Source organism: Lichenostomus cassidix, chromosome 2 (genome assembly GCF_008360975.1).
Source record: "Lichenostomus cassidix isolate B80296 chromosome 2, HeHo_3.0, whole genome shotgun sequence".
NCBI classification, from domain to species: domain Eukaryota; kingdom Metazoa; phylum Chordata; class Aves; order Passeriformes; family Meliphagidae; genus Lichenostomus; species Lichenostomus cassidix.
Window position 1 is genome coordinate 28,685,999 of NC_139482.1, and position 14,763 is coordinate 28,700,761.

Consider the following 14,763-nt stretch of genomic DNA (forward strand, 5'->3'; position numbering starts at 1 on the left):
TGAAACAGCAAATGCTGGAAGAAAAATAGCAACATTGTTACACTTTTTATTAATAAATTCTAGTCCTGCTAGATAGTTTGAGTCATTTGTTTCTCTTTGCTCATTTATACATAAATAGTCAATTAAAATTACAACACAAATATTTTCATGAGAAGTTCCACTAGCTTTGCACAGTACTAACTCATTATGCCCTAAGTTTATACAAGATCTTCAGATAGTTAATTACATGGTATCTTTAAAAGACTTAAAAGCCCAGTTAAAAACCTTCAGTATGACTGAGCTTCTGGCATTGTAGCTTATTCCTCTTCTTTTATGAGAAGTTATATTTCTTTATACCTATTTATACCTGCCCAGCACATTGGGCAGTAAATTCTATTCTAGTATCTTCTGGATACACAAGTCTGGAAAATTCTACAGTGTCTTCTCCCATGAGGGAATGGTCCTGATTTTTCAGTATTTGTACTCAACAGCGACATATCACCACATGAGTTTAATAAAAATGCTTGATTAGGACCTTTTGCCAGTTGAGGGTCTGATTTTGATCTGTCCTACTTAGTTGAAATGAGCAAATTTACATTATAGTTTAAGTTAGGTTGGGAACAAGCCTATGTTCTCAAAGGTCACATATAAACAAGTAATGAGAAAAAGATATTATATTCATCTCAGAATGTTCTAGATAGATTCAGAAAAACCAAAGGAACTAGTAACACCATAGCACATCAAATGATGAAATAAGGAAAGATATTTACATGAGAATTTATATTGAACTCCTTTGGTCATACGTCTGAACTTTTAAAAGACAGTTTGTTTTTGTCCATGATACACAGTGGTGAAAGTCTGTTCTTTTCAGATCTGTAACACTGGATTGCAGAATCATTAAGAGACATTTTCCCCCAGTTTTCATAACTTTTAAGTGTTGACCCAAGAAACTAGATTGGTCAGCTATAAAAATGCTACCCCTGTGCTCCATCTAGTGGAGTTCTGATTTAAGATTAATTCATTGTTTAGCAAAGATGTCCTTCAGTCAGAAGGGTACTCTATACAGAAGCAGTTTTTTTCAAAATGTGTGCAAAATGACACAATTTAGCTTAAAGCAAAATACAAAAATATGCAATAAAAAATCTGCACAACATTTAATGGATTTGAGAAATTGGTATATTTTGTGAGCTTCAGAGACCAGTGAATTTAATACTATATTTTCAATAAGGGTAAATTCTGTTCACAGTATGTACTTTCACAGAAGAGCATGAGTATATTGGAAAATGTACCCTGACAGCTTCTGTTTGCTTCTAAAGACATGGCAGGTGTAAACCTGGGCTCTGATATTAAGGATGGGCCATCAGCAAGCCACTTACTGGCCCCAGTGTACAGAAAAAGATGGTGCAATACTAGGGGCGTAGACAAATATGCATTCTGTGTAAGAGATTCCAGCCTAAAAGAGTAATTGGATCCCTGACAGGTTTGTGTGAAATACAGCAATCTGTAGAACATTATGGTAGATAGGGACTACCAGTTGTTTCAGTCAATTAGTTTGAGAATATCCAAGCTCTCCCAAATCCTTCCTTGTACCACAAGGTAGCTTATATGTCATTTCATTAGAAACTCCAGAGATTCAAATTCTGGCTTAAATCTCACTTCTGGCTTAGTCATCACTAAAAAGTAGCACTGCCTAGAGCTGCTTACTGGTATTCCTGTGTTCTGCCAGCAGCTATGCCCACGTGTGCTCTTCAGCCTGCTTCAAACAAATGGAACCAGAATACCAAAATTCTACAGTTTAAACCTCTGGAGATAATGCTGCTGCTATGCCTGGGAAGGGTTCAGATGGTAAAAGGGGATTAGGGAAGTAGTGATGAGCACCAGAGAGCAGGCACGAAGCACTAGCATTTTTAGTGGGCACAGCTGGGTTTGGACTGACTGGTGGACACAGCACGATTTACACCAAGTTTATAAAACTGTGTTAAAGTGATACAGTAGGAACATAGGATAATTAATCCACACAGGAGTAACTAATTTACTAATTTAGTCCCAATTGGTTCATCAATGTAAATCAGATTAAAAAAACAACAAACAAACAAAATTAATTAGATTGAAAAAACTGTTCAGGTAAGGCAGTTACTGCCACGAGCTTAACTTGAATTGATTTTGAAAATCCCCTTCCAGATTCAGGTTTCGCCTGATGAAAATCCTATCAGATCCTGCTGCACAGCACTACCCCCTTATTGAAATTGGTTATCCTACTCTGACTGCTTTACCTACAGAAGATTAGTGAGTTATTTCAAAACCTGTTCCTTTGACAGAGCTGTGAGGGCTGTGACCTTTGGCAAAATGTGGGAACAATCAACAGTGTATATGGAAGAGGGAAGCCAGGAGGGTGCTCTGGTGAAATATGTAACTACCTAGTGCTACTTGGAGAGTGGGAGGAATGGGAAAGTGAGTAGATTCTGTCTTTTCAGGCCTGTTGCTTATTAAAAATTTTATTTTTTGGACACATCTATTGACAGTGCCTTAAACTGCCATAACTAGCTGCTGCAGGCATGACTGTGGCTGCAGGTTCTGTAGAGACTGAACCTGCAGCCTGACAGCTCTTGGCTGCCCTATTTCCACTCCCAGACAATTTGCTTGTCTCTCTGCCTAAAGCAAATACTTTTTTGCTCACAGAATGGATTGAAATAACTCCACTTGGGATCAGCTGAGCACCTGAACCAACACAAGAGAAAGGGAGGACGACGTAAGTGAGTATGAGAAAGACCGAAGTGCAGTAGCCAGAATTTCACTTGGTTTAAGGGCATAGCACAGCAGCTCCACTTCCCATTTAGCCAGGTTAAGTGACTACCTTTCCAGTTTGGCGCCATCTGCTCATCACTGCCCGAAGTGTGGTGGTTACCAGCCCTCAGACCAGCCACCATAATTGCATGCATAGCTGCTCCCTGACCTGGTCCTGTCAAAATGAATGCAGCTGAGCTTAAACACCTCTTTTATAGTTCTTGGGGGGCTTTTGTTTCTGCTTTTAGCGAGATCACTTTGTCAGGACCAGGGTAGGGAGCAATTAAATGTGCAGTTATGCTGGCAGATCTGAGGGGGCAGCTGGACCAGAAGCAACACATCTGACCATGCTCTAAACAAACATCTGTCCAAAGTCTTAGTCAAACAGATGTGGAGAAAAAATGTACCTAATAAGTCTTGAAGTGAAAATATAATTTACGAGAAACTGCACGTATCAAATTTTGTTCTAAGCAATGCAATCACTAATTTATGAGATTATAATTTTCTATAGTTACACGAGAAGTATCTAGGAGGTACTTCAGGAAACCAGCACACACTTCAAATGCATAAATCTGTGCAGGCAATTATTTTGTGTCCTGTCAGGACACTCCTGACTCTGCAGAGTTCTAAACTACTTGCACCAACTTGAATTGAGTGTATTCTAATTGGTTCTAATTTTGTTACTATTGAAAACTGAAAATCTTTGGTTTCAGATTGCAATTTTATATATGTTATAAAGCAGATAACTCAATAATCCTACAAAATCATTGAGTCTTTCTTGTCCTGTAACCTTGGCTGCTTTTTTCCAATCCCATTTCTTGTTCTGGCACAAGATTTTGCACACACATAGTAAGAATTGATGCAGGTTAATGTGATGGGGAGGTGCTGGATCTGCTTCCCAGGCCATTTCACCACAGAGCAACACAAATGATGATGCCAGCCAAAAAGGGATGAAGGTACAGAGGGAGGAATGAGCAACAAGAATCAATCAAAGGTGCTCCATTTGGGAGCATTGCAGGTCTAAAGTGTACATGAAACTGCTTCTTCAATCCAGCTTCTGAAAAAAGATTATTTAAAATCCAGATGATGTACAAAACTGAATACACTGGTCTAGAGTGCAAACAGAATTTGTACTCCTTTAATTTAATTATTTCTGATATGTAGATATTGTAAAATACTTAATAGCATGTACCAATGAAAAAGCATTTACTCATTCCATTCTCATGTTCAACATTTCAGAGAACCCTAACTTCTTCTGATTCAGAAATCAAAGTAAATAATGTATACCGACTGTAATGTTCTCTTTAGAAATGGAGAAGTTCATTGCAGACTTGACTGACCAAACTGTTAGACATTATGTACATATAAACTCATGCATTGTACAACTGTGTTGCAGAGCGGAACACTAAAAATTGGCAATTGAGCATGACCATAAAAACCAAATACTTTCCCAACTAGTTTGAAAATGTACCTACCTCAGTTATCCCCCAAACATTTTTTATTTGATTTATGTTCTGCTGCTTTAAAAGAAGAAATGGGTCAATATGAAATAATGCACATACTTGTATAATGGATACTTACACCCAAAATAAACTTTCTCTTGGGAGAATATTTTTAAAGCAGCATTTAAAGTCTCTTGGAAATGTTTAGCTAGAAAAGTTATTTACTTATGTATTTAGAATAAAAGTTCTCAGAAATTTTTCATCAACATTTAGGATGCTGGGAGTAATGTCATAATACAAGTTTCTCCCTTTCTCCCAAATTAATTTTCATTGCATAAAACATTTAGTGTTCAAACATGCAAAGGTATGCATAGTATGCACTAAGGCAAAGAAAACCATATATTAAAGAAATGTATGGGCCATTTTAGAAGAAATTATATGCATGCACAAAAAATTCAACTACTACATGCTGTTGAGTCTAATAAGCCTGAAAACAAAAGCATCAACTTGTCTGATTAGACTTTTCCTCTTGCACCTACGTTTTTAACATTTGGGATACAAGTATCAACAATTTATGATTTTCACTTTCTCAAGAGAAAGTTGGAGTATGAAATACTAAATAAATACTGTTTACCCTCAAGGTACACAATACTTCTGTTATACAGACCGTGAAATGGAAAAAAATACTTAGAGGCTGAATATGGTTAGTGACTCCTAATTTTTTCATTAAATGTAAAGACCTCTTTGCAATGACACATTTGAAGCTTCATTTTAACTAATAGACTGAAGCCACCATTTTAGACCCAACCACAGAATTTTTAAGGAAGTGGCAAGCCATTGCTGCTAGTTGAGAAAATGAAAATTAGTCCCTGGGAGAGGATACAATCAATGGTGTGTTAATCTAACCTTCAGCTGTTAATGATTTGCACTACTATTTCCCCTGATGCTGTGGGTTCTGCTGAAATATTGTTTTAGCAGTTTCTGTCAGCTTTCCCTACCTTTTTTTCTGCCTGAAAGGGAAAGACTGAAGTGAAAGTCTTAGCAACAGATTTTGCCTGTGCTTTTTTTTTCCCCTTTTTTGTCTGACCCAGTTCTTTCACACCATGGAAGCACAAGACAGAAGGGTAAAGTGTTCTGTTTTTTTCAGTTCAAGCCTTTTTAGCCAGTCTGTTATTCACAACTCCTCTTACTTACAAAAGAGGTGTTACACTATACAGTCACCATTAGAATTGTGATATTTATATATGATTAAATAATTTAGGAAGTCAGTATTTTGCTTGCTTCTTTAACATTCAGCCAAAAAGCTAAAAGTTTTACTGGTCTCTTTTCTGGAAAGAGCTGCTGAGGAAGGTCTGGTATTTCCAGTCAAGAGAGCTGCACAAGCAACCTGGAAGAGACTTCTTATGTTGGTGTGGCAATCAATAGGTGTACCAATCCTGAAGATTTGCTTGCAAACTTTGAGTCCTTAAGGATCACTGGGTTCACTCAATTGAAACAATCCTGCAAAAGAAAACTGCATAGCCTGCAAGCCAAATTCTGCAGCACAGGACTGAGTGCCAAAATAATAAAAGTACTCAGTACCTTGCAAAGCTGCATTCCACACACAAAACACTAGCTTTCTTAGCAAGCATTTCTTTCAGGAATGAATGTATCTGAAGTGTTTCAGTATTCTTAAAATAAAACCACAAAAACTTGAAAAACCATTTAAACCAATTTTACATGTATCTCAGTCCCTTTGTTTAACTTAATCAGTTCTGAATATTTCAGATGAACAAAGATAAATATTTAGCATGGTAAGCCTGTCAAGTTTAGAAAATTTGGGTTAAGTTAAAGCAACATTTGATATATTTCAATATTAGTGTTATGCAGACTACAGTAACCCATTATCAGGGTTGTATGTTGCTGCACGCAAATCTAATGTATTGATAAATATTTAATTAATTAATAAAACATATTGAAAAATTGACTGTTACTCCTTCAAGATCATGCTCACAAGTCATTAGAAATGGTTTGAATATAGGTTGTACACTAGCTGCAAAAACAACTTCACAAAATTCTCAACTTAGACATTACTTTGTTTGAAGACGTCACTTTATGTTTGAATATTTCTCATGTTTAAAGTTCATGTCTTTTATTTTCAGATGTTTGAAGAGTTTTGGAGGGTGTCTTTAAAAGGTTTCATCCAGGATATTTACTACTGGTAATTAACATAATCCATCAGAAATTGTCTTTGTACCTAATGGACCTTGTCAAAAATTGTATTGTTTAGAAAGGTAAGAAAAAATCAACTAAATGTCAAATGATAATAGACTACAAAGTTGATGATTTACACATTTGACAAAATTAGCACAGTTAGCCAGAAGAGATAATTTTTTGTTGTTATTGCTATGCTCTTTGAATGTATTCAATCAAGAATCTGGATTGAAAGAAAAGACAACTTTTCATGGATTCAGGCTATTTCAGGAGGACCAAATGTACAGTCTATCTATTTCTATGTGGCCAAATATAAGAACATATTGCCTATGAATGAGGAATGTAAGCCACAGAATCCAAAAAAGCATTCAGGGATGAAGGATGGCTCAAAGGATCTGGGATATATAAAGGGAGGAACAACAAGTAGAAATAGAGAACAAATGACTTCATTATTTGGCACTGATGTAGTAATTTCTGAAATATGGAGTGCACTCGAGACATCAGCACTAAGAAGGCTGAAAAACTGCAGAGGATTCAGAAAAAGAACTGTGGGAATAATTGAAAGATTTGCAAATATGCCATATAGTCAAACTCAAATAATAAAAACTTTCCTTCTTCTAATAAAGAGATTATATACAATTTGATGGTCATCTGCTAATTCATACATGGAGAATAGAAATGTAATCCCATTTGAAAAGATGCAATAAAATCTATCATCTGGAAGCTCATATCATACAAAGGCATATCTAAAAACATGATATTACTTACAAGTAACTAAACCTTCTGGAAAACACTTAGATCAATTTATATCAAGGAATTTTGAATTTCCTATTACTGGAATTCACAGTTTATCCACAGTGGCTATTTCTTTAAAATACAAGTCTGCTCACCAAACCATTTCAGGTAAATCTTATGGCCTTTACATTGGAGAGTGAATTTTATGATCATGTTTGCAACAATTCTCTCAGGAATTACAATCCATTGAAGTCAAACATAAGATTACGATTGCATTCAAATAACTTTGGATCACATGCATATTCACAATTCTATTGATCTGCTTGTATGCACACAATTTAATTTTTAAAGGCTAACAAAAATAATAGACTTGATTTGTTGGTTATCTTCTGTATTTTAATTAAAGAAAACTCAGATTCTAAAATCTAGTCTAACATAAGATATAGTCAAGTCAGGTAAAGTCCCAGAAACAGCAAAAGGTGACAGCAAGAACCAATACAGATGAATATAACTGATGATAAATTGATAATGTGGAGCTGAACAATATTCTGTAAGAATCATATTCATCCTTACGGATTAGAAATATTTTATACACTTCACTAAAATTAAATTGCATAAAGAAAGATCCAGATGTCTTCTTTAATCATTTTGGCTTAGCAGTAACAAATTCAATACATAATGCTATTTCCTTCCTACTTAGTGATTAAAAACCAAACAATCTCAAGATTGTATAAGTATACTTACTCTGGTATTCGGGACAGGATACCTAAGGAAAGAGAACTTATGCCATCATTGATCCGACCTGGCAGCTTACGCTTCTGAATCCAGCTGACAGCAAACTCCAGCCCAATAAAAGTAATGAAGAATGGAATACTCTGAAGAAATAGTTTGCAAAAAAAAAAGGAAGTCACAAGACAAGTAAAATTAGATACACCTTTCCTAACAGCATTTTATGAAGCAAGATGCTTCTCGGATTGGCTGTCACACTAGTAGCTACTCCTGCGATAAAGCTCCACATGGATCTTAAAAATCAGAGCATCCACAGCTACCATTTAATCCACAACAGCAGCATAAATCCACTGCAGTAACCTCCTCACATAATTGTTTTCTTTTGTATATTCTGCACATAAACGTTATCAGAACAAAACACAAAAGTCTTTCCAAACTTATATTTCTCATATTTAAATAAATCAGTGAGAGCAGCAATATTTGTGGACTCTTCCAACCACAAGGTAGAACAGAATCTGGTTTTGATTTGATATTGTAAGAAGTTTTTTGAGTGTTTTCAGACACTAAATTTGGCATCCAACATTATTATCTGTAAGATATAGTAAAGAGAGTTCCCTGCTACTTGGCATTTCTCTTACCATGCCTTTTGCTGCAGACAACAGCTCTTCTGTATGTGTTTTCATCATCAGTGAACCCAGTAACTACCCAGACCATTCCAATTTGGGCCATACACCATGTTCTCTTTCCAGACCAAGCAGCAATGATGCAATGATACAATATTCCCCTTTGTCTTTTGGATTGTATTGACTGCAAAGTAATTTTCTGCCTTTCTGCAGAAAAGTATGACGATGAGCAAGACTGAAACATTTCTCACTCCCAATACTGCTTCAGTCTAACATTCAATTTTCACTGTCTATCCTGTATTCCAGATCAACTGGCAGGCTGAAAATGCACAGCAACAGCATCCATTAGTGAAAGGTGTGGCTGTAACTGGTGGTAGGACTGGTAACATTTTAGTGACAACATCATTTTTCATCAGCAAAGACTGTCAGACCTGTTCTCAAATTTTCATCATCTCAGGCAACAAAAAAAAAGCTTGAGTAACAGTAATTGGTAGAGCATTTTTTCTTTTTACTAACACTGGAGTCCTAACAATCCTTGTACTTCACCTGTGGAAGGAATTAGTGGCAGCTTTTTAGCCATCACCACCAAAATCTAGAAGGCCTGTGGCTAGGCAAAGGGGAAGGAGTTATCGGCTCTCTGTGCATGCGAATGTTCCTTCAACTGCCTCCCTTGCTCTGGAGGAAACTTTTAGGTGACCTTTGAGACATTTAGAAACCTGCTTTTTGGTTATACTAAGGCATAAAATTCCCACCATGTTTTGCAGGACAAGAGAAATGCAAGCCCAGTGAGATGTTCAGCACCATTATGAGAGGCGCCACACTGCCAAACTTGCCCTGTTAGTTTTCTGCTGCTTCTGCTCCCTTCAAACGACCTGCAAACACATTCAGCTTCACTGACTGAAACCCTCCAAACTGCACTGCTGTAGAAGAGAGGCTGCTCCTGCCCATACAACATTTTAATAGAAGCATGTTGTCTCTGCAAATGTCATTGCGTTCTGGAGGGTGCTCATTTTTGTTGCCAAGTGAGATATGATCTGGGAATTCCTACTAGGCTGGGACACTAAGGAGACTAAGACGGATATAGACCAGATTGCTCAGTCGAAGAAGAATTGGATGATTCAAACCATGCAAACAGCAAGAGATTTATGGCGTCTAGAAAATGTGAAAGTTCATAAACTTCTGCAGCAGGGGTTAGGTTACAAAAACAGATGAACAGAAATTAATATCAACATGACACTTTTTAATTTAGGTACCTAGCTTGCTCTGTAACAGCATTTTAGGCATCTAAATGCCTGTTTGTGATATGTACCAACTGATGATATAAAAAACTAGAATGCAAAGCCTAAAACAGCATCCATTTTGTGAATAAAGCCTAAACAGCACCCAAGGAAACCAAGGTGGTAAATCTTTCAATATTTGAAATCAATACTAAATAATACAATAATAAAATATATTATAAAAGAGAATTATAAAAGAATAACAAACTACTAAAACCTTCCATTTGAAATCAATGAATCATTCTAGGAAAATATAAATACTCCTTGCTTTGCTCTCTATAGCTTCTTCATTTCTAAGTAGACAAGACTTTTAATGTAACTGAAATGTAATTTAATTGATATAATAAAGTAACAGATTCCTAACTTAGCAAACAAAGGTTGACGATCACAGCTGTACATTTCATCAGAGAAAAAAGAGGTTTAAAAGAAAAAATACAAAACACTGAATGACAATATTAAAAGGCAGTTCTAGCACAGACTACAAGCAGTTTTAAGGTATGGAACAGCAGAAGCTGCCTAGCAAATTGAATGGGCTCAGAACAGAGAAAGTAGGGTGCTTTATTCATGAAGTAGAAACAGTTAATAGGAAATGCATGATGTCTGTAGTCCACGTGATGATTCATTTACCTAGCAACCTCTGAAACAGTTGAAATACTTGACTTTATACTAATGTACACTATAATAACTTCTTTTTCATTGACTTCATTAAATATTTTCCTCCCACTGTGAGGCTGTGAAACAGCCAAGCATTTGACACCACTTTTTGACTCATGAACGGGGAGTGTCACAGCAAGGAGGATAAAGAAACTTTCAGACATCCTTCACCTCCTGCTCATCAAGAAGCTTGTAAAAGGAAAGATTTATGACATACTCCTTACTATCTAAGAAATTATTACATCTCTCTCACACACCTGCATTAAGCTTGGTCCAAAGCAGATCAATGGGATCAACTACATCAAGGCTAGTATGTATTATTTATGTGACCATGACAGCTATTGTTATGGAGAATGAAAAGGCATTCCCTGTCCCAAACAGCCTACAGAGTAAGGATGAGATGTAATGCAACAGAAGGAGAATGCAAATAATTCAGGAAAAAAGGAGACTGTAAGAGAGAAAATAGTCTCACCAGACTAACCACTACTTTTTCATTTTTTCTCCTGTTTTTGTTTTGGTTTTTGTTTGGTTTTTTTTAAAGTTAAAATGACAGTAAAGTCCTTGAAGGAGCCCATTGAGGATGGGTATCTCTACAACTATTTTCAAAGGTTGCGCCTACAAAAAATGGCACAAAGTTAAGAAATAGCCACTGCTGGCATCACAGGTCAGAAACATAAGCCAGATCCTTTTGGTATCTTCTGGATCATAAATGTTTTACTCTCTCTCTCTGTTTCCAGGTTTTTTCTCTTCACCCATCAGCAGAAACACTCCGTAGAGAATTGCATTAGCTTGTGGTTTACCTGAATAACTGATCCATAACTTGAAAGCCTTACTCTGAGTACTGTGTAAGAGGGTACCATTATAAGTAACCAACTCTACAGAATGCAAAGGACCATTTAAAATCAGTTTATGCTTTATACTGTTGCAAAGAATAATATTCTAGGTTGAAACTCAGCATATATTCATAGTTTTATTGCAGTTCTTGACACAGTTTCTGTTTTCTTAATGTCCCAGATCCTTATAACATAAGAATCTCAACTTTCTAGTAAAACTAAATATGAAGGTTCTGTGCCTCATTATTTAAAGTCAAACCCTAAACTGTGAATTGAGTTTAAATATGAACTTATTCTTTAGGCTCTCAAGAGAGTAAATAGAAAAGAAAAACAGTAATCATTAAATTTAAAGCTTTCACGTTGGGGTTCTCAGCAGAAGGACTCTCTCTTCTGAAATCTGACTCATGGAAGCTTTTATTGAGCACAAGTGATCATTTCAGGCCATAGCAAGGTAGTAAGTGAATTTATGGTTCATGAAAACTATGTTTGGCAAACAAAAATAATCATTCCATCTGCCCATCTGTAGATTGTGAGAGAATAAAAGAAAACAACAAAACAACCAAAAAACAACCAACAGAGCATGCAGAGCCTAATCTTATACCCATAGGAAAGAGGATGCTCTTAAAAAGAATGGACAAGCATCAGCATAGATTTTAAAAGTCAGGATGTTCAGTCCTGGAGAAAGAAAATTCTTCCCGGAATTAAGGGAAAAATCACGGGGCTTGAAGTCTACACCACAAAAATTCTTGTAACACTACGTTCTATGATGATTATCCAAGATTCATTAACCCAAGACCCCTCCTCCCAGAATTGTGGAAATTTGTTGAAGGGGTGACTTCTCCCTGGGCACTGCTGCAGAGCTTTAATACTTGTCACTGGTAGCAGCTGATCAGCTCATGTTTTAAACAGGACGTGGGGCCTTTACATACAGCTCTACCAACATACAGAACAACAATGCAGGGACCATTGCTTCTGAAAGTGGAAGCAATATAAACACAGACAGAAAGTACACTGCACAAGTTAAGCTAACTATTCTGTTCTCAAAACCACAGTTTCTTCACCCACTGCTGTCATTTCCTACCCAGATATAACAGCACAGGTGACTCTAGATCAAAGTTGCCACTTATACAGTCAAAACCCATAGAAAAAAAAATCCCACACTCTTTAGGAGACACTAATGTAATCAGTAGTTTGTTTCACATACACAGCATCATCATTGTCTTTTAGAGTGAATTATTTGAGCTGAGGCCTTCATTTACTACCAACTCTGTACTAGAATTTTTTTGTTGTGTGTTGAGCTCAGATATCCACTTCTGTATCTGTACCAGCTAAAGGGGTTACCACTCCCAGACCTCCTTGAAAGGCTCATTGGGTCACTATTAAATCTATTGCTGATGAATCCAATGGATATACTGCTCTTGGAATTTTTCCCTAAACAGTCAAGAATAGCAGCTGGAGAGAGACTGTAGGTAATTGACATCTACCCATAAACATGGCCAGAAAAGGAAGAATGAGCTCTGCTTAAACTCAGACCAAAGCCAAAGAGTTAAAACAGTTATGCCACTAAAATACTTTTATATACCCACCTATACAAGCATCAAAAGATCTGTTCTAACAACAAATACACCGTCAGGAGTATACACCTACTCTAAGATAGGAATTTAAGGAAAGCATAACTGTAGTGGGAAACCTTTTTCAGTGTTGTTGTTTTTTGTGAGAAATATTCTTTTATGAATTTATCACAACGGTGCTCTACAACAGCAGAAATCTGCAGGCATTCCATAATTCAAAGTATTAAGAATCCTTTCACAGACTTACAACTGTGTGCCTAGTAAAAGAAATTCCAGGTTTGGCTAAGGTCTGGCTGAATATTGCACATGGGAGAAAAACGCCCAAGGCTGTTAAGGAATGCAGCAGACAAGAGAGTGAGTGATGTTCATCTGGAAATGTGGGAACAGTAAAAGGGGCTGAGATAGTAGATAGAGCTGAAGGGAGAGATAAGCTGAGAAGGCAAAACCATGGAGCTTCCTCGACCTTCCTCGATCTTCCTCGATCTTCACGCTATATTTTAGTTGCAAAACCCCTCTGAGGACAGCAGTGCATTGACCAGACGTTGCACACACAGGCTGGGCTTGCAGCAGCTGCCTGTGTACCTTGTGCAAAAGGGCAACCTTTGCTGATAACATCACTCAGCGAGGGACTGCGGCATACTACAATTCCCAGAAAGCTGCTGACGGTGCTGCAGTGCTCTGCACAGCCCATGACACCCCTGCTGCAGCCTGACAGCAGCTGCTGCACAGCAGTCCAAGGTATACCTGGCAGTGGAGCTAGTCAGAACTACCAAGACCTGTGTAAAAAGTGCAGCTCTTCAGTGAAGCTGGGCTAGATTTACTTTGCCAAGGGCAAAATAGTGTTTATCTGCTGACTGTGTGAACTGACATCGATCTGGGTTCAGAAGGAGCTGATGATCGAGATATGTACAATAGGTAGGACAGAAAGGAGCAAAGGTATCTTCTTAGAAGTGGATAAATGGGTAGGGCGGGAGGGGAGGGAAGGATATGCTGCTGCCTGCTGACGAGGGAGTTCTCACCCTTGACCTCTGTACTCTTGCTTTGGATATTTAGGACACAGCACTGTCCCAACACAAATATTTGTTCTAAATTCTCTTAAACAATCCTTATTTTTTGTTTTAATTAGAAACCTTTTATTTTTCTGTCTTTGAGCTTGACTTGAGCGCACCTGACTTTTTGCTTGCTTTACAAACTGTAACGGCCAAACACAGTATCATATTTTCTGGTGTATTCAGTTCAGTTTGCTGTCACTGTTCATCTTGTCAGTGCTGCTGGATATAATGTTACCACCAACCCTCAGATATTTGGGGTGTTTCTCTGAAAACTTTAGCTCGTGGTACCAGGAGAAATCATCATTCAAATACATGAAAACAGAGGGCACGGTTACACTGGCAGCTTACAGGCAGAAAGCCCAGAAGAGAAAGACGATTTAATCCTACTTGAGGTGCCCTTTCATGGCTTCCGCGGGGCGCCCGTGGCTTTTGAAAACAGGCGCAGGTGTGCGGCGGGGAGGGCGCGGGATGCAACCCGGGTGGGAAAGGAGGGGAAACAATCTCACCTTCTCCACGTAGTCAGGCACCTCCTCCACCGTGCGGAAGGAGCTCTCTGCGGGCGACAGCGTGTAGAAGAGGGCGCGGAGCTGCTGGCCCGGCGCGGTGCCTCCCGCCGCAGCGCCCATGGCCCAGCGCTCCGCTCCGCTGGCTGCGCTGCGCTCCGGCGGGACAGCGCGCACCGCCCGCCCCCGCACCGCACCGCCCCGCTCCGCTCGGCCTCGCCTCGCTACCCCAGGGCCCCCAGGGCTTAACGCCTTCCTTGGGGAAGGCTTGCAATTCCTGCTTCCCCTGCATCGTGCTGCTCTGGAGGTTCGCTTGGGTTTGGGGGCTCTTTTTCGTCAGTGTCATCACCGCCTGGCCCGCTTCTGGAAGCTGAGAGGAAGTTCGCGC

At 38.3% G+C, this 14,763-nt stretch overlaps 1 protein-coding gene across 1 annotated transcript in view; it reads right to left on the reverse strand.

Moving 5' to 3' along the window:
* The window catches only part of AGMO (alkylglycerol monooxygenase), a 184,886-nt gene extending 170,339 nt beyond the window's left edge, over positions 1-14,547 (reverse strand). The window contains exons 1-2 of the mRNA XM_085050836.1: positions 14,379-14,547; positions 7,878-8,008 (exon numbers count right to left, since the gene is read on the reverse strand). Of these exons, the coding sequence (XP_084906962.1) occupies positions 7,878-8,008; positions 14,379-14,498 (251 nt within the window). The 5' untranslated portion in view covers positions 14,499-14,547. The remainder of the gene's footprint in view (positions 1-7,877; positions 8,009-14,378) is intronic.
* Between the last annotated feature and the right edge of the window lie 216 nt (positions 14,548-14,763).